Below are 20304 nucleotides of genomic sequence, written 5' to 3'. Positions count from 1 at the left end.
AAACTTTACTCTTTACGTATGGTTGGACATTTAATTAAACCAAAGTATATTTTTGTCTTGCAAAAAATCACTTAATAGTTGTGGAAAGCAGAGTTCTTATGGGTAAAATATTCAGACTTTATGGTGATTAATTTAAATCCTATAAAAGTAGGCTATGTTGAATTGCCAACTTAGGCTCATTTTACCAAAATTATTGATGTTTTATACAATTTTTTTAAACCTAGACTATCGGAATATCTAAAAGCTGAAATGTGTTAAACGTTATGTCAATAATTATGGTCTTTGTGTATGCCATAACCTATATATGTTCAAATGCTATAAAAATGTAGTTATATAGAAAAAAATATAGTTCAGCATACGAAATTCAAATCTTTACTTCCGGTTATACAACTGAAACAAGACTTTCGCATTACTCTACTGTACACGATACCTTAAAGACGCAAGTGTAAGGCCCACCCTGCCTAATACCGAGGAAGATTTAATACTTTGCTATTCTGCTTACATCCGGAAGAAAGGTAAAGATAATCTCCAGGAAGGAAATTACCTTCCGTCTTAACACCAGGTTGTGATTTGAGATATTCCCTACTTCACAACGGGCTCAACGTGTTGTTCATATATCATTATGATACTCATTATAAATGCTCTAGGATGTTTTTTTGATCAAAATTAAAAAAATACTTAAAATATGATCAACACCCATAAATGAAAAAAACTTCCAAAACTACTTAAAGTTTCTGAGTCCGGAATATATAGGACGTAATTATTAAATTTCTTAATAGGACTCAATGCCATTTTTAAAAGATTTTAGTATGCAATTATCTTACAATATCCTACATTTAAAAAAGTATAGTAAAATCCCGTTTTAATTTAAGGTTATAGATTTTAATGGTGCTATTACAATTTATTATTGGTGATTATTGGTGATTATTGGTGATTATTGGTGATAATTGGTGATTGTTGGCGATTATTATTGGTGATTTGGCGGGATTTGAACTCGGGGTTTCTGGAACCGAAGTCCCACTCTCTAACCACTAGACCAGCTCGCTCCCCCAACTTTGGCTCTATACATATGAAAAAAAACAAAAAAAAAACATAAAACTAATGTACACTGTACAGTAAGTGTTCAGCGTCATCTTTCCAAGCGGAGGGAGTAGGATCAAAATAAAAACTTGTGAAGTCAGCTTATTTCCAGTTTCATTTGTAACTGTTAACTGATGAATTGTGATTTTATAATTCCATTCGTCTTTGAAAATTGACGACTCTATAATCTCTGAAAATTTAAATTTCCTAACTCGTGTGGATGAAATGTTCCAGAATTATTCAAGTTGCATTCACAATTTTAAAACCAAGAATTATTGAGCTGAGCGAAACGAAGCTCTTTGGGATCGACTTCAATGCAATCTTCATAACACTAAAACTTATCGGCTGAACATATTTTACAATTTTTGATAATGCCTATGTAATTTAAAAGTAACTCAAAGTTTTTTTTTATTTTTACATTGGCCCTATGGGTTGCCATGATGGTTACAGACGTAAATGTAAACAAAACATGGAATCATGGCACATGTTAAAATCAAGCCACGGCCTAAACACAGTATATATATAAAATCTAAAAAAAGTATAGTGCCCCAAAGATACGTTTGAATTGTTACAAACGAATATATTATCTGTCTACTGAATAAACTTATGCTTATGGCGGAATTTTTGAATCAGGCCTAATACTGTACCGAAATTTATAGGTACCTTTTAAATCAAATTGATCTGTTGATAGTCGGAAGTCTTCCTTGGACCAGACAACACTGGCACTAATTGAGTAACAATAATTGTAACTCTACGGACACAACGACATAATGTTGTATGTGGTATGCCATTCTAAGTTTAATTATGTTTAATAATACCTATAATATTCAATTTAAGTAATCGTTGTTGTAGTGTAGCCTATGTGTTTCATGAATGGTATATACAATATATCCTCTCCAAAACATTCAATGTACTGTATATTTTGAAAATTTTAAAACTAGGTTTTAAACCTGGACCTAGAGTCGTTTTCGTACATGATCCTCTTATTCTTTGGAAGTGTGGTTTTTCTTTTTGTTTTCTTTCTCTTGAAAAGTCTTCCTTTCTTTCGCTGCCACTCTTCATTCTTTACTTGCATGTCCCAAATAATTTCTTCTTATTTTTTCCCTAACTTGTCCACTACCTTCACCATTACTCTCCAAGGGACGTCGCAGCATATCAACCAGTCTTGATATGCTGCAACGTCTTACGACTTCTCAGATTTAAGCAAAGGTCTTCTCTCTTTTTGGCCCCCTCCCCTCTTTGTATCCTTGGCCTCTTTGAAGTATTCACATGACGTAACATTAAACGCAGGTGGGATCTCGGTGTCCGTTGTGGTTGAAGCGACCCCAGGAGAATCGGGCCGATGCAGGATCCCGTCCTCATCACCCGAGATGGCTGAGTCCTCGACCATCTCTGTCTGTCGCCAGATCTCTTTTGTACCTCCCGATATGACCGATGAGTCCTCGAAAGTCTCTGTCTGTCGTAGGTTCTCTTCTTTATACTCAAAGATGGTTGGTGTGTCCTTGGCCCTCTCTGTTGGTCCCAGGATATCTTCTGTATCTCCCAAAAAGGCTATATAAGTGGTTATATAAGTCCTCGAAAGTCTCTGTCCGAAGTATGATCTCTATACCTCCCAGGATGGCTGACGAATCCTCAGTTAACTCCAAGATATTTTTCCGGTTGTTGAATTTGGTTTCATTGTTATTAATTTCGATATCCGATTTGTCCGTTTCATAGGTGTTAGTAATAAGTTGCATTTATAATTTTTATTGGTTTTCCGTAATCTTATAAATATATGATGCAATTTAATTTTCACCACACTGTGATGTTTTTGGCTGTATTAAAGGGGAGAGCACAATGTGGAATTGACTCTAAAACTCATGAATATCAAATGAAATTTAGACAGAATAGAAAACTAGTGTTTAATTGAACCAAGGAAAAACACAAAGGCAATAATCAAATAAAAAAAAAACATAAACATATGACTTAAATAAAATTAATAGTCACATGCTAGCTTATATACAGATCATGAGTGAAAGTCCAACATGTATTACATACGTTAATTGGTGGCTGAAAGTTACGTTTTGCTGGCCATGCCAGCTGTCATCGTAATCTGGGGACCGAGCAGGTTTTTACATCCCGGGGCCGCAAAATCAGCTGTCCGCTTGCATTTTAATTAAAAAACAGTATTGCATTGAAATACAATTGTTTTATTTTCATTGTTTTTTTGGTTTATTGTTTTTTTTAGCAACTGTTTATTATTATTTTTGCTGATTCCTGAAATTACTTCTTCACATAACCTTAAAGTTGCGTTGACTATCAGTTTTCATTATTATTATTGTGAATAGAAGTAGTGTGGTGAAAAATAGTGTTTGTACCACGGACCGAAAATGGTTTTGCAGCTCTCGATCGATTTAAGTTCTCGACTTCGTCTCGAACTTAAAAACTATCTCGATCCGGCAAAACATCGTTTTCGGCCCTAGGTACGTAATATACTATTTCGATGTCTGCCAAATGAGTATCCAATTGTTTTTATCGAGCTTCTAACTGTGCCAAATTCTTTGCTAGTACCATACTGACCGGATCCTCTGGTGGTCGTAGCTCTACCGACTGGTTATTTCACCCTACCCGTGGTCGAAACTTGGCTCAGCCTCCCGTCCCCATCTGCTCACCTTGATTCAGACGTTCCACCAGCATTTCTATTGTCAAATCTCCAACTAATTTTGTCATTTCTTGAATGTTCTGTCACGGTCGCCAATTATTGTAGTCGTCACTGTACGTGATTCACTTACATGTGATATCTCGGGCGAAATGAGATCAAAGAATGACAAAATGTAGGATTTAATTCAACACAAAAATGAGGCTGTGTTCTTATAAATCCAAACAACAAACTAAACCTAACCATAGATAAAACATACTCGTTAGTCTATGACCTAACTAAACTACTAAACTACACTAAAAACTAAACTTTTTATTCAACCAGCTGTTAGTTATAACAAATTATATTTCACTAAAACAAACTAAATATTTTAAAGACTGGTCAAAAAAATAAATTAGAACATCTATTATTTTACTAGACTTCTCATCCCATTGTAAATTTTAAAGCACGTTTTTCGTGTCTAGTTCATGTACGAGACACTGGGCGCTAGTGTCAACGAAACTTTGTTTCTATTATTTTAGGGTTAATTTATTGATTTGTGCTTTACTGTTTGGTTATATAACTAGGGGACAAGTTATTGTTTATGATTAGATCGTATTATTTGGTTAAACGAGGTTTTAAATGGCTGTAATAACGGGAAACAAATTTTAAACAAAACACGACCTCTACATAAACCGTACAGAACTAACAATAAAATTGTCTTCAGCTGTTCCATAAGGATGAGAAATCTACTAAGGGAGTATGTTTTATCTATGATTTTACTATGTATATTTAAAAACTCTCATCCTCTTACCGATTAGATAACCGTATCAATGGTTATAGAATTACTAATAGTATAAATAAGTCAATTCTACGTATGTCATTTCATTTTCATCCAAAAGCTGAATTTGTGTCCAAAAACGCGGAATGTTTAGAGCTGTTACGTTAAGCAAATTGTATTATACCAAAAGCTAGGAGTAGAATGTTAGCGTCGGCTGCTAGACTTCTTAACTTAATTTCCAAACAACTGAAACCCTAAACTAAAATTATGGCTTCGACATTCCCTAGTTCTCAAAATTATCTTTCTTTCAAACACAAAAACCATGAAAATCCGTCAAGTGGTTGACTCAGAATCGTGAAATAAGAAACTTCAATCATTTTTTAATATTATAGATAACAAAACAGTCTTTTTGAATAAGTCAAAATCAGTCACTCAGCAGAGATGTTCTTTTTAATATATATATCAAAGTTTTAACCAATGACTTACTTATCTTATCACGACAAATATTAAAATAAACTATGCATTATTCTTATTCAAATTTAAAAAAATACAATATGAACAGAGATTAAAATTTTCAGACGTAAAAAGTGTAGCCCCTCGACGTAGAAAGCGTGTCTTTGACAGCCTTACCGATCGCTCCCTAAAGACCGATAGACATCTCACACCAAAAAAAGCTTGTCACTTACTTGTAGATGTTGATATAGAGCTAACGAGATTCATCCTTCCTGTTTGTTGTCTTAATTATCGCTTCAAGATGTAACTGCAAGGCCTTCATGGATCTTATCCATAATCAACTCATTTTAATTTATTTTTTTAATTATATGTAAGCTTCTCAAATTCATGCCCTACTTTCACATTTACGATTATATGAACATAAAGATAATAGGGTCGCATACATAGCCGTTGATGATTGGCCGGACTCGAAACAGGGAACCTGTTAACCAAAGCCCCACGCTCTAAACTAAACCATCTCACTCGCCATGTCCCCATCACATGTTATACTCTCTTCCTTTATACTCTCTGATTGTGGTTGTTATCTTGTCGACAACAAACTAGAAACCAGATGGTGTAGTGCAGTTGGGTACAGCTGGGTAGCTGAGTTATAGTGATCACATGGTAATCAAAGGGTTGTCTATTCAATTCTGAGAAAAGTCAGTAGCTTTTTGATGGCTAAAAATTGTACCCAGATGTCCTTGAACTATGCTTTTGTTAGATGGTCCTGGATAATGGAACAGCTGATATTATTTAGTAACAAAGCTACACAAAGCATCCCTCTTTATTCTACACCCATCTTTCACATTTGCGTAAAAATACGGACTCCTAGGTAACGTACCCAGCTCAATCAGTAATAATAATATAGTGAAAGTATGGCGTGACTAATTCAAAAACAAGATTCAAAAGCATGAGCCAAACGATTTACTTTAATTAAAAAAATATTACATGGTATTATCTTTAGTGGTATAGCTGTTGAGTAGGCCATATCATAAGACACTTGGAATGTAGATACCTTCCAGTGTAAGTTTTCATCTACTAATTAATATTACAACAGATTTTCCTCTGCAGTAATATATCATTAAGAAACTAGTTATAGGCTGTGTTTATAATGTATCATCTACCTTGACAAAATAAATGCACTTTGTTTAAAATACTACTGTAAGTATTGTAAACATTCAATCGATAACAATTGCGCTTTTTTCATGGTAAAAAGTAAGCATACTTTTAGGTAGAAAAACAGTATATTTTCCCAAGACAACTTAAGCAGTTACCCCGCAATAAAGTTCAACACTATATATTTCCCGCGCGTCTTCCCCATCCGCTCTGTAGCTCACGAGGGAGGTTTTGATTAAGATACAAAGCGAGGGAATCATAAATAAAACATCACGTGACCTTGTCCGCCTCCCCCCCCCCTCACACAACACAGCCTCCCCACAGACATCATCGGGAATTGGAGAAGTGGCGCGAGGTTTTATGGGTGTTTGTGAACATAAAAGTAGCCGATAAAACTTGCCGATATGAAATTTCGTCGTTGTATTTTTTGGTCCTGAAAACAGTAAAACTTGTTTACACTCCGTTCCGTTGTTTTTTTTTTTCGTTTTAAATTTATAAATTGGTAGGCTATTCCTTTTTTCAGGGATAATACGGATACTGTATAATGAAATAGTTCTCCCAAACCGTTAAAAATACGGTAAATATTGATGTGATGGTGAATATATTTAAATTATGTTAGAATATGGATCGGATTCGACCAGTAACGCTGTCATTGGCCCTAATCAAAGATAATAAATCGGAGACTGATAACTGGTGTGACTATCGAAGTCAATCACAATTGTAGCTTATCTTTGATATTTACCATTCTGTGAATGTCTAGGCTACAGAATGTACATTTCCGAGTGTGCTGTTATAAGTGGTGTATTCCAATATATTTGTATAGTTTCGTATTGTATTAGGTTAATATGGATTGGAATTTAGGCTGTACATCTTTACACTGCCAATCACATAGGTAACATTATACAAAACACCATATATGTCTTTAATCTTACAGTACGCAATCTATCCATACAATAAAACCAAGATTTCCCTAAACAATCAAAACATGTCCTACAGCAAGTTTCCAAATCACCAAAGCTACAAAGGTGTTTCTTTTGTTACTGACTAGGATTCCTCCAAAGTCATCAACCTCCGAAGTACACAAGCCCGGGTATTGAAAGCTACAGCTGGTTCCTTCAGGACACCTGGTACAGTAATCTCCCTCCAAATATACTGGTTGGCCCGGCGTGTTCCCGGCAATTGCGTAGTTACATGCCATTAGCACCGGTTGGTAGTCATCGTCTATCTTGTTCTGCTCTACGTATCCACATCCCACACGGTCTGTCTTCGCCCACACCAACTGAGTGTATGTCTCTACCCTCGGGTCGACGTTGTATTTCCGTACAGTCTCTGGTGTCACCTCGCTCACCTTCTTGTACCAAAATATCACTATTTTTAAAAACAGCTTGGTTGCATTAGCTCCCTCGTCCAGTACCTTGATACTGTTTTGACCAACCTCAGTTCCATCCTTGAGGTTCCTACACTCATCATCATTGTAGTTGGACTTTTCACAATTATTGACCAACCTCTGCGCGATATTCTCAAGCTCCATGTCCCATTTCAGTTTCATCATATCTGCCGCTCCCGGTTGTCCTTTCTCCTTCCCCCGAGCAATCTTTTGCCTTATTAAATTGTGACTTTCAAGAATGACCTTTCTGTGTTCGTCGGTTACGCCGAATTTTGCTTCCACAGACGAACACTTGGGCGCTGTTTTGTCCATAGTCTCCGGATATAAGCACATGGTATGTTCCACTCCATTTTTACATGGTGGGTAGTCACATTTCTTTGTGACTGAGTCACTTGATGCAGGTGTACTGATCTGTAGAGTTGTGCTATGCTTCTCATGGGTAACTACGTTAGAGTCCGTAATATTTGTGTAGATAAGTGGTATCCTCAAAAACAATAATACAATTAACGATCCAAAATAGGTTTCCATTTCAGATAGGCAATAGTAAAATCATGGATGGTATTACAAATATTTTAACAAACTTCACGCTTCTGTTATGATCAAAATCAATGTAAACATAATATTATTGAAATAGAGAACAAACTAGTCATTCAATATTCATCAGCTGGGTAAATAAGCTCTTCAATTTTCATATGGAATTTCATACTGCTATACAGGGTGAGTTTCTACTGACCGTGTTAACTTCGCCAGTGGGTTCTACTCACTAAAAGGAACAAAAAAGTTCCTATAAACCCATGTCCGATTTTCGTCCGTTTGGCTGTTTTGGGGGATTTTGTGTTTTTCTTATTTTATTAGACTTTGCTCCACAATTTATGTAATAAAAACTTAACCAATTACTTTAGAGAGTTATAGATAAAATCATTGGAAAGAACATTAAATTTGCTATAAATCAAAGGTTTCATTCAACAATTATACCATTACATAGTCCACGTTATAACCAAAATAAAGTAAAAATGTCATTAAATTAATTAATTACGATAATTTTCATGGACCTCCTTTGATACATAAACCTGCATTTATGCAATGTTGAAATGCATAAAAAACTTAGCATTTTAATAATCTTTCAAATGATATGCTATTCAATACTATTATTGATATAAACCAGTGAGAAATTACTAATAAACTACAATAAAACACGGTTTACAGATTTTGTTTTTGCACAGTTTTACTGTTAATAATAATTACTGTATTCATCATGTTGGCATAATCTTGATTGGTAAAAGGCTCCATATTTTAATAAATGTTGAAAAACTCTTAATTGACTTGGAAATATAAAGTTAAAACAGCAAATTACTCAATAAGGTATGTTCAAGCAGCTGAGTTATCTAGCTATAGATGACAAATCAATAAAAGCTGACTTAATCAAGCACAAGGTAAAACTAATTACACAGCATTTAAGAATCAAACACACTACATCTTTGAAAATGTGAAAAACCTTGAGTTTATACATTTTATTAATTCAGATAATTTTAATAAATATTTAAAAGTTAAAATAATGTACAACTTTTATCAGATAGTTCAATAAAATACATCATGGAGTACACAGTAATTATTATTAACAGTAAAACTGTGCAAAAAAAATCTGTAAACCGTGTTTTATTGCAGTTTATTAGTAATTTCTCACTGGTTTATATCAATAATAGTATTGAATAGCATATCATTTGAAAGATTATTAAAATGCCAAGTTTTTTATGCATTTCAACATTGCATAAATGCAGATTTATGTATCAAAGGAGGCCCATGAAAATTATCGTAATTAATTAATTTAATGACATTTTTACTTTATTTTGGTTATAACGTGGACTATGTAATGGTATAATTGTTGAATGAAACCTTTGATTTATAGCAAATTTAATGTTCTTTCCAATGATTTTAACTATAACTCTCTAAAGTAATTGGTTAAGTTTTTATTACATAAATTGTGGAGCAAAGTCTAATAAAATAAGAAAAACACAAAATCCCCCAAAACAGCCAAACGGTCGAAAATCGGACATGGGTTTATAGGAACTTTTTTGTTCCTTTTAGTGAGTAGAACCCACTGGCGAAGTTAACACGGTCAGTAGAAACTCACCCTTAGCATTCTCATTAGCATTAGCACTAACCATTTGAATATCAATAATATTATTTGGGTGAATAAACAAAACTAATCATATATTTTCCCACTTTATAAGCAAAGACATAAACAATTAGGTAAGCAATGATTATGCAGAAAGAACCGTATAGATCGTTCATTCATGATTGCTTCATTACCAATAGTTTTGTATTGATTACCAAAACATTAACGAACACTCCATCTACCCACGAAAGTCAAAAGCAGTTTAAAAAACACATATTATATCCCTATCAAAACAAAACTCGGTTGAGGCTGCTTGGATATGAATTAAAAAATATATATTGGGAATGAATTGGAATGAACGAGGATAACTTGAAGTTAAGTTAGAACACCTACAGTTTATAACCTGTTGTATTACAACCTCTTTGAGAGCTTAAGACATGTTTTTTTTTTATCACTAGACGTATATTGTACTTCTGAGGAATAGAGGGAAAAATCAATACTTTAGACTTTATAATACACATATTAATTTTGTTCCAAAAGAACAAGTAACACCTTATCAAAATAGTTTTACAGTATTTGGGCTTATTTGGTTAACTATCGCCAGTATAAGATTTTTAATAAAATGAAAGATTAAAACCCCAAACAAATTCCATGAAAATGTGAGTTGTTAATCCCGATTATCAAATTCTGATATTAATGTTAAATTATCAAAGCAATGTTTTATGCAAACATTCTCAATGCCGAGTTTTTTTGATCGTATGAAAACACTATGGTACTCATATTTCACAAAGAAACCATGTGTATGGTCATGTTTCCAAATATAAAAGCTTTTAGGAAAATTTATCCTTTATTGTTGGCAGATCTCCCGTTAGATATCGCAGTGGCTGTTTTGTAAAAGCTACATGTGATATTATCCGTTTCGTGTCCACAATGTACTTGGGCCCTTTGTATGGAAACGCATCCCTTCTTTCATAAATATTCCTTTGAAGGTCTATAGATAGCATTTATGTGTATTTATTTTCCATATTCATTTACATATATGAGTCTTTTTCAAACATATTTTAGATGTGGAAAATAATTCATGCCCAAGATCGGTTGGTTAGAAAGTTATTACAATAAAGATTTGATATTTCAAATGGACTTTATATAGTGACATTTAGTTAACATTACTAAAGATAGGACCTCGGACTCCCCTTAAGATCCAAGGACGGTGTGGAAAATATCAGAAGTGTCAAAAATTACCCCTGCTCTGCCTCACAGGCCGTCAAATATCCAGTCATTTTCTAAGTGTTTTACAGTGTTTCTATAAGCTCTATTAAATATACTATCTGATTTAAACATTGCGTATTTGTTTGTTTATTGATTTTAGTGTTATTTTTTAGGTTAGAATGGTAATGAAGTTTCGTATCAGGGGAAAGCCGTGACTACACAGGAGAGTATTTGGAAATGGTGCACAACATAGGGAATGGTTAAGGCCATATTACAACGGAGGTGAAAGACAGCAATTAATTGTTGCTATGGGCCCTTAGTTTTTTATAATAAACTACATCCATCTCTGTCTTAGTACAGAAAGAACAACTGCCTTATGTCTTAGGTTAGTGTCATAACTCATCCCATAAGCTGTAATTAGTTCAAAGCTTTATTATTGTTGTCAACTTTAGTTAGTTGGATATCCTAATTATTAGAGTTTACCTTCAAACGAAATCTAAGAGCTAACTAACCTTGTTGATAGCTGATGTTAGGAAGTTATGTATTCCTTCATGACATAAGGAAATCAATTTACGAAATGTAAAAAAAAAAATATACGGACATGTTTACCATAATCAATAAACAGTTGTTGTTATTCAACATATCCACATGGTAAAGTTTTGATAACCTTAACTATGGAGGTATTACCGAGAAGTAAACCTCATGTTGTCGAGTTTGAGTTGTAGTGGTTTACTGTTAGTTAAAGATTTCTGTTTTAGATAATTTAATGATACGCGTTTACTGAAAAAAGATTACCGCCAATTATGCGCACACATATTCTTCTTTTATCAAAAAGTGTACAGTGAATCTTAATCTATCTATATATTAATAGGCAAGCATGTTTCTTTAAAACCTTTTTTCTCAGCTCGTGTGTATCGTACGGAAAATCTACGCATACCGTTAGAAAGCTTTTTTCCTGTAGGTGTGCAGAATCCCTTTATAAACTAAAATAGGCACAAGAATAAGCACCAAAAATGAATTTGAAATTTTAAAAAATTAACATGGGTTTTATGGGTTGCTATGGTGATGACGAAATAACAACAAAATATAAACAGAAAATCAAAACAAATGGAAGACATTCCAATAACATGTTTTATTTAACAGTGTGGGGTGAAAATAGAGAAGTTTGCACAAAACATACTTTTGGTCGATTTTTCGACCACGGGGCGTGCTCTCGTACTTATTTAATACGCAAGCAGGATTTTTGTGACAATTACTCCTCCGAAACTACTGAACCGATTGACATGTTTTTGGTGTCATTGGATAAAGCGTAACGTGAAGTTGTGCAGGAAACTTTCTTTTTAGGGAAATAATTAGAGAATGAGGCCCTGGGGCCCTTTAAAGTTTCGTATTTCTCCATAAGATTAACATGGGAAACAAAAATTGTTTTGAAACTCCAGCTGTTGTCAGAAATTAAATATTCATAATTGGTCTCCATGGAAGCATGATAAAATTCACAATGTTTACACTTGCTTTGACATTTAAATGTAAACAACCAGAACTGTCAGATGCCTATTTCACAATTTCAGACAGCTGATAAAAAAAATAAAACAACTATGTGGTAGGTTTATTTAATCTTAAATTTTATGATTGATTATTTATTATAAATCTATTTCAATGATTATGAAACAGATTTTCCGGTTGCGAAGCAAAAATTAATAGTTAGAAGAAGAACATGTTAATTGTAAACAGTCAATGTGTAAATTATCTATGTTGTATTAAAAATGTGTATAGTTTTGGATGTTGGTTTGTGTTTAATGATATAAGTTAGTTATTAAATTTTTATTTTAAGGATTTGGCATATGTGTAAGCCTATGATAAATAACACCATTTCAGAGTTTTGCCAGTTTTTGCCTAACTCTGTCCTGTAGAGTTTAAAGTAGCCTACACCTTATTGTCTACAAATTGGCTAAATAACTTAGGTACGGTACTTTATAAAAGCTGACAGCCTTTTTACGTTGACATAAATTGTAAGCTCACCTTTTCCCGTCCATGGGCAGTTTGATTGTTAAAAATTCACCCTTTGAACTGGAATAGGACTGTTATGTAAAGTGTGAGTATTTCCATTGGTTAATAATCTTTTAGTTGACTCTTTTAAAATCATTGGAAATTATTACTGTTATTAGTTTTTAAACAAGTAATTTGTTTATAAATAACTCCTGTACTTCTTTGCAATTGCTCGATTTCGAGCAACATGTACACTAGTTGTATAATATTTAGCTGATTGGACAACTCATCACAACATACGATTTATTTTACATCAAATATCATATCATCAAAACCGAACTACAACGAATCAGAAGTCCTTTAGACCAAACCATTACTTGATTTCCTTATCTCAATAACATTTGTTTTAGAATGCAGCTCTTCCGACTCATTGCTTTGATTCGTACATATGGATAACATTTGGATTACTGTGACATTAAATTTGGACAGTCCAAGTTAACTTCACGCATGTATTATGTTTGGCAGTACTTGAGTGGGGTGATTTTGACAAAACGCTTCTCTTTGTTGGGTTGAATTTTGCAAAGCTGTACTATTTGGTTATAACCTTATGAAAGGCCGCAGTTGCAAATTTTAAGTTCTACTTGGACTCAATAACTTTAAACGAAACTAGAATTAAAAAACCGAATACCTATACTTACCAAAACGTCACCAGACATAAACTAGCATCAGAAATTATCTTCATCGCATATGTTATCAAATATTTAAGGGAGGAGGTTTAATATATGTTTGTACTATGTATCTCTTCTACCCGAGGCTTTAATTGCATTGGATTTAACCTATTCTGTTGACCCAGTTAATGTGTTACACAGATGTTGCTAAGTACTGTTTACCATGTACCTTGCCGCAATGGTTATTACATTGGTTAAGCCTTCGATAAAGTATTCACTGGCTTAGTGGCAATAATTAATTTAATAAACACAATTTAGAAACTCGGTGATGGTTTAATCGGCATAGTTGAACAGTTTCAACGTAAAAAAAGTATTCAGTATGCTATCACGTTTGAGAAAACCACAACTTCCCAAAGTCAAACAATATACCAAGGGGTAAATATATGACAATAGTAAGGAACAGGATCTTTTTACCTTTTCATACAGTATTATTTGTACATATAAACTTAATCATATTTACACACCCAATCGTTCGAAAAAATAATCATATTTTTCATGGTTGGTATTTAAGAATAAGCACCATGACCCATCTTACACAAAAATCTTGCTAATGTTTGCAAGAAGTTTAATTTACTAACTAAAGATCTCCAAGCATTTTGATAATTTATGGCTAACATTAATTGAAAGTTTCTACCCTATTTTAAATGGTTTCTACAACACCACCGTTGCCCTCAAATTAGATGGGGTTATTAATCATGTAGCTATTTGTATATGTAGACGCGTTTTAGGGTAGTAAATAACACCCCGTGATCGGTGTGAGGGAGGAAGTGTGCCCCATTACTTGCCGACAAGGATATGATGAACGATCTTTTGGAAATAGAACGAGTTTGTTTGATATGCTGCATTGGGGTTTAAGAAATTATAATCAGTTTTTTCGTCCAAGAGTCTCATTTAACAGTCAATGCAATTTGATTAGACGTTATAATTGATTTTCAGCTTAATTGCTTGCAAAAATCTATAACTACACTTTAAGGTCAATAATTTCCGGCTAGTTTCCTAAGAAAATCTGTGAATACAATAATATTTGGAAAAAGATTCTTCATGAACGATGTTTGAGGGCTTTACTTCATTATAGCAGAAACAAATATGAAAATCTATAAACACATCTGATGAATCGTCATCTTTAAAACGCTGATGCAGAAGCAGAGCTGGTGTAAAGATTGAAATAGTTCTTCCAGCATTGAGTGTAGAATGTGAACACTTTAGCTTAAGGATATCAAACAGACTACCTTGTAGAAAATACAACTGGATAATGTTTGTCTGAAGGAGGACTGACCTCTGCACTTGCCTAGCCAGCAATCACATGTAGAATGATACGCCACCTTTGATGATACATAGCAATTAAACAAATAAGCATCTATTATATTATTAAATTGATACAATCAAATTTTATGTAAACGGTTAAGGTCATTTACCAAATAAAAATATAGGCATATGGCACATCAAAATGAAGCTTAGAGTGTGTAGATTTGCCGAAAAGTATTGATATGGACGAATTTCCTAAGGGCTCTGCCCCACAGGCTAATTTCCAAAGGGCTACCCCTGGCATATTTCCAAAGTTCAAATGATATAATTCAATTTAGTTCATGAAACAGCTGGTCAGTGCAATGAATTGGTGTTTGTTTATTTACTAGAAAAATGAAGATTGAGGAGGGTTATGTTTGGTTTTAAAGAAAGGTTGTATGAGTTTTGTTTAAGTATTGCTCAATGTTTTTATTTTGTAATTTATATAGTAAGCTACATGGAAAGAGGCTTGACTAAAATTGAAGAATTATGGTAAAACATTTCATTCATGAAGCAGCAATATGAAGAAATTGATGCTAAGGTATGTGTCCGTATGGAGGTATATTCTTTTGGATCTATTAACATCAAAAGTAGGGGGTTTGAAAGTAGGATTACACTTTTAAATCAGTTCATATTTTCAAACTAAATCATAGAGTTGCTGTATTTTAAAACACACATCAGCACCACTTGAATAGCTATCTAGGTCACATTTTCTTCCCGTTGCAAAGCACGGGTATAGCAGCTTGTAACTACCTAATTTTATATTCCATTTTTCTTTTTAAAATACTCATTGCCATCCCTATTACCTAGGACTACAATGAGACTGGTCAATGCTTGATGTTAATATTTTATCGGCTAAGATTCTAGTGTATGAAGCAGACCGTGTTTTCCACACCATAAACTCTAAGAAGGCCGCAACCTCAAGTTAATGGCACGAAACTAAGCCATCCTGGACGTTGGTTGGCTACTTGCTATGGTGTTAGATACTGCACTATAAATGAAAGCTTGTTGTATAAGAGCTATTACCCTAATTTGTCAACATATAGACCTAACATTTTCTCTTGTACTTGTTGTTAGGGTGGTCAAGGTGGTAAGGTTTGGTTGTTGGTGGTTGAAGTAAAAGATTGAAATAATTAGGTACAGTATAATTTTACAATTCAAAAACCAGGCAGAGTTTACTAGCAAAGTTTAAAAATGTTCAAGTAAACATAAAATCATAATTAAGGTACACTCCAACGTTTTCTAGTAATGACATAAAGTCTTGACGTTATTAATTGATTAACGTTTTGCTTTGATTTTTCTAATTAAAGAAAACATATCCATATATAAATCTCAGAGTACCCATGCACTTTGAGAAAACTACGAGTCACACCCCCATAAACCATATACTTAAAATATTCGCCATGACTAGAAACCTTGCGCAAAACTATCCATTATTTCATAAGTCGCCCTTTAAGGTCGTAATTCCTTTATAAAGGGAACTTTCCATATACCTTACGTTAAAAATACATCAGCTGTGTTATTCTTTTTTTTTTCTTTCAATTTATTACCTTATATAAATCACGTGTGATTATTTGTTTGTATTACTGTATTCTGTTTTGTTTATTTCAGCTTAACTCAACCAATCAATAGTTTTATTATTACCATTAACACAGAATATTGTCATTAGTTAGTGACCATCTCAATAGATTGCGCAACGTTTTTTTGGCTTCAAATTTTTACATTCATAGAGGATACGCGTCCGGTAACCGGGCGTGGATAAGGCGTACGGCAATGACGTCATGGGGTTGCGGGAACCTGGAACGCCTTTACTACAACAATACCATCACCAACCATCGGTGGTCGTGGTGTAGTGGATAAGATGCTCGGCTGATATGCAAGAGGTCCAGGGTTCGAGTCCCATTGGTGACATTAACTTTTTGTCGAAGATTTTGCATTGAATACCATTTATTCTTAACTGTACATCTTTAATTAGAATTTTTGGCATTTATAATTTTCTAATAGAGAAAGAATTTAACCTTAATTCGATTTTTTCATTATCAGCAAGTTTGGTTGGTTAGGTTAGGTTATGACAGTAATTGCCGGACGTCTAATCCACGTCCGGTTACCGGACGCGTATCCTCTGCCTTTTACATTACATGGAAAGTCTATTCTGTGTATAGTCGATGGTAATACTTATGAAGTCAAACGGGGTGAAACCCGTGGGTAACAGCTATTGTATTTACAAATTCATATGTTAAACAGTATGTTAGTTTTAAGTAAAAATTTTTAATTAGTATAGTTGTGTTACCTACCCTTTGAGGTAATGAATCAGTGGGAAATCATTTGGGTTTTTAACATACTGAAATAAGCAGTTACACACCTTCCAATAATCACAGGAACGAAACTCGTCATAATTTACAGTATAACATTAAAATTTGGCCTGAGGTACACCACATAAAAACCGATTGTCTCGGTTTATGATATGCAGTTTTATAAATAATTACACAAGTTTCCCTTTGGTAGATTATGCGTGTACCTGTAACAAATATAAACACTTAAAGACTCTAGCAATTCTTTTAAATACAATGTATATTACAGACTAACTACTTAAGTGGACTAACCACATCTGAAGCAATTTCGTAAAGATTATGCTCCTGAAAATGATTTGTTGTTTAAAAATGTATGGTACAAAACTGAAACCTTAAATCTGTTTATCTTTGGAATTAAAGTACGCATGTTTTTAGAAAAACAATAATTTTTAAAGGTAAGTGCCACTGAAACAAATAGTAGTATCAGAAACAGATTTGTAAAACAAACTGTATAATTTTTTTAATAAGTATCCATTTCTAACTAAATGGATGGTTTATATCTCACTGCTAGGGTTGAAACTATATTGTATGTAAGACCTATAAAATATAGAAAAATGATGAAAAACCTCAAGTTTATTAGATTAGTTTCATGCTTCCCCGAGCTCAGCAACAACAGCTGACGGCAGGAGATGCCTCACTGACTTCATGCCGTCTCTGTTTTAAATGAACTCTTCATGCGGAACAATGTCAGCTGGCAAATCTGCAATTCAGTTATGGCTGTATTTTTAACTGGGTTTCTTATATTTCTACTCATGGCCAAAATCCAACAGTAATCTCTACACATTGTAGGGATATTTATATTTTATAAAATGTAAAACACTATTAAATAAAAAACAGCACTTCATGTGCTAAATTTTGTCATTCCTATTTAGCTGAACAGCACTTTATATCATAAATGAGGGACTTAAGGAAAAAACACCAACACACCAACTTCCCTGAACCTAACGTGAACCTACTACTAAATTATTACTAGTAAGATTTTAATACATTTAACAAAATTATGTAGGTGAATTTTAGAAGAATGTATTTCCAAAGTTCCCTTAACACTATGGTCTCATTCATGTGACAATACTAACATGAATTAAGCTTAATAAACGCTTAATAATTTTACATTATAATCCCTTCAAGGATTATGTACTTATGATACAATTCTGTTTATTGCTTCAAATACTTTGAAGCAGAAACCCCTAAATATGTTAGTAGAGAGATGGAGATCTATTTCGTTAAGAACAGTTAAGTCACCGAACTAAGAACTTGTTCTTATTAGTTGATATTCACAGTAAACCCAATAAAAGTAGTTCTGATGTGTCAGCTTGCAATTTCTGTAATACCTCCAAGGCCACATTTACAGCAACACTTCACTTCAAGTCACGTCCCACGTTGTGACTTCCCTCTCACTTTCTCTTTCTCTTAATCAAAGTTCCCTCGGTACCAGGATGATCATCCTCCCTCTTAGAGCAATAAAACATGAAAAGCTTCATTGTCAAGAAGGTATTGCCTCATCCTAAAAAAATTATCCCAAATCCAGCAATTTTTCTGGAGAAAAATAATATACTGTTGACTTGTGTAAAATATTACTCTACTTAATTTATGAGGTGTGTAAGTTTACTACTGCCTTTAAAACATAATAAAAAAACAAGTGACTAGATTGGTTTTCTAAAGGTAAAACTACTGATTACTATTAAGCTCTTCTTTACGATTGCGTTGCTAAATTGTGGATAAATTATGTTAACTGGAGTTCTATATTAAATTGTTTATAAAATTGTGAAGACTATTTTATAACTAAACTAGCTGTACCCGTGGGCTTTGCCCCGTTTAACTTTATAGGTATTATGAAACTATTGATTGCCGTACCGGGTTGGCTTCTCATGTGGCTTTTCATCGTTACTTCAAAGAACAGCATTGGACTTAAATAGCTGTCAGGGAGTATTTGGGCCCTAGAAGAGTATTAAATTAAAAATGAGTATCTCCACTAAGCCTGAGGATATATTGGCTCTATTCATTAAAAAAATCTGCTCAATTGGTCAAGTCGTCGTCTTGTCCTAATGTGGTTTTATGTCAATGCTCGTTAATTTTCAAGATGAGCTCGTTCGCATGGCTCAATCACGTCCTGATTGAAGTTCGTTTGCTACGCTTACTCACCTTTACGTTGGAGCTCGTTCGCTGCGCTCACTTGCCTTCGGGTAAGCTCGTTCGCTACGCTAACTCGCCTCCAGGTTGAAGTTCGTTCGCTACGCTCACTCACCTTTTGGTTGCAAGCTGTTGTCATAAATGTAAAAAACATAATTGTGCTGCATCCTTTTGGTAAACCTATTAACTCTTCATTGCTATCGAACATCTATATAAATAAAATTTCACAGAATAAACTTGTTTAGTTGAACCAGCTGTAAAGATTCTTTGATTCCATTTAAATATGAGAACTCATAAGGTTAACATGGGAAACTCTAGAGCCACTGGGGCGGAGCCCAAAAGCCCGACCAGAATAAAAACTACTTAGTTTTCCTATTTAATGCCCAATGATCGGTGTACCGAATTTCAGCCTCCTAGGTAAATGGGAAGTGGGAAAGTTAGTGATGAGTGAGTGAGTGAGTCAGAGAGGGCTTTGCCTTTTATATATTTAGATGAATGATAAAAAATGTAGCAGAATACAATAACAAATAAAAATCTTTATGAAATGAACATGTATTGACTACTAAACTATATCATAGCAAATCATTATTATGTATACGTGCAATACTAATTGTAGGAATCGTTCAAGGCTTCATAATGTGTTGAAAAAAATACTAAACTTATTTTAGCAGATGTAGAGTGAAACTGCATCCATTAAACTAAAAATGTTTTTTCATTTATTTGACTCAGAGTCAGGAGGTAGACTAATAGTATATTCTGCTGGTGAAGAAAATTATATTTAGACTACTTTAGGTTTTAACAGTTTGGTTTTTATATTTTCAATTCGATACAAGTAAAGAACTAGTATTGTATTCTCGTAGATCAGATTTCCATTAAACAGCAATCGACTGCAGTTGACAGATAAGGTGAGCTCAATGACGTTCATTAAAACTTTTGGCAAAAAAGTATTACTCATTTTGAATTTCAGTTAAGATTTTCTTTGAAAGAATTTTAAAATTAAATCTATAGTGAAAGTTGGGAAATTTCT

General features: G+C 33.7%; 1 protein-coding gene across 1 annotated transcript; it reads right to left on the bottom strand.

The window, feature by feature from the left end:
- Positions 1-7000: 7000 nt before the first annotated feature.
- On the bottom strand, positions 7001-8043 carry LOC128989066 (venom allergen 5-like). Its single transcript, XM_054410922.1, has one exon. The coding sequence runs from the start codon at positions 7999-8001 to the stop codon at positions 7057-7059; it is 945 nt and encodes a 314-aa protein (XP_054266897.1). The 5' UTR covers positions 8002-8043; the 3' UTR covers positions 7001-7056.
- Positions 8044-20304: the final 12261 nt, after the last annotated feature.

Source organism: Macrosteles quadrilineatus, unplaced genomic scaffold, assembly GCF_028750875.1.
Source record: "Macrosteles quadrilineatus isolate MER2022 unplaced genomic scaffold, UCM_ALF_1.0 Scaffold_3__2_contigs__length_128488019, whole genome shotgun sequence".
Classification (NCBI taxonomy): domain Eukaryota; kingdom Metazoa; phylum Arthropoda; class Insecta; order Hemiptera; family Cicadellidae; genus Macrosteles; species Macrosteles quadrilineatus.
Note: the sequence above shows the minus strand (reverse complement) of the source record. Positions and strands in the feature narration are given on the sequence as shown.

Coding starts and splice junctions, on each gene's coding strand:
- LOC128989066 (XM_054410922.1), bottom strand. CDS start 8,001: ATGGAAACCTATTTTGGATCGTTAATTGTATTATTGTTTTTGAGGATA.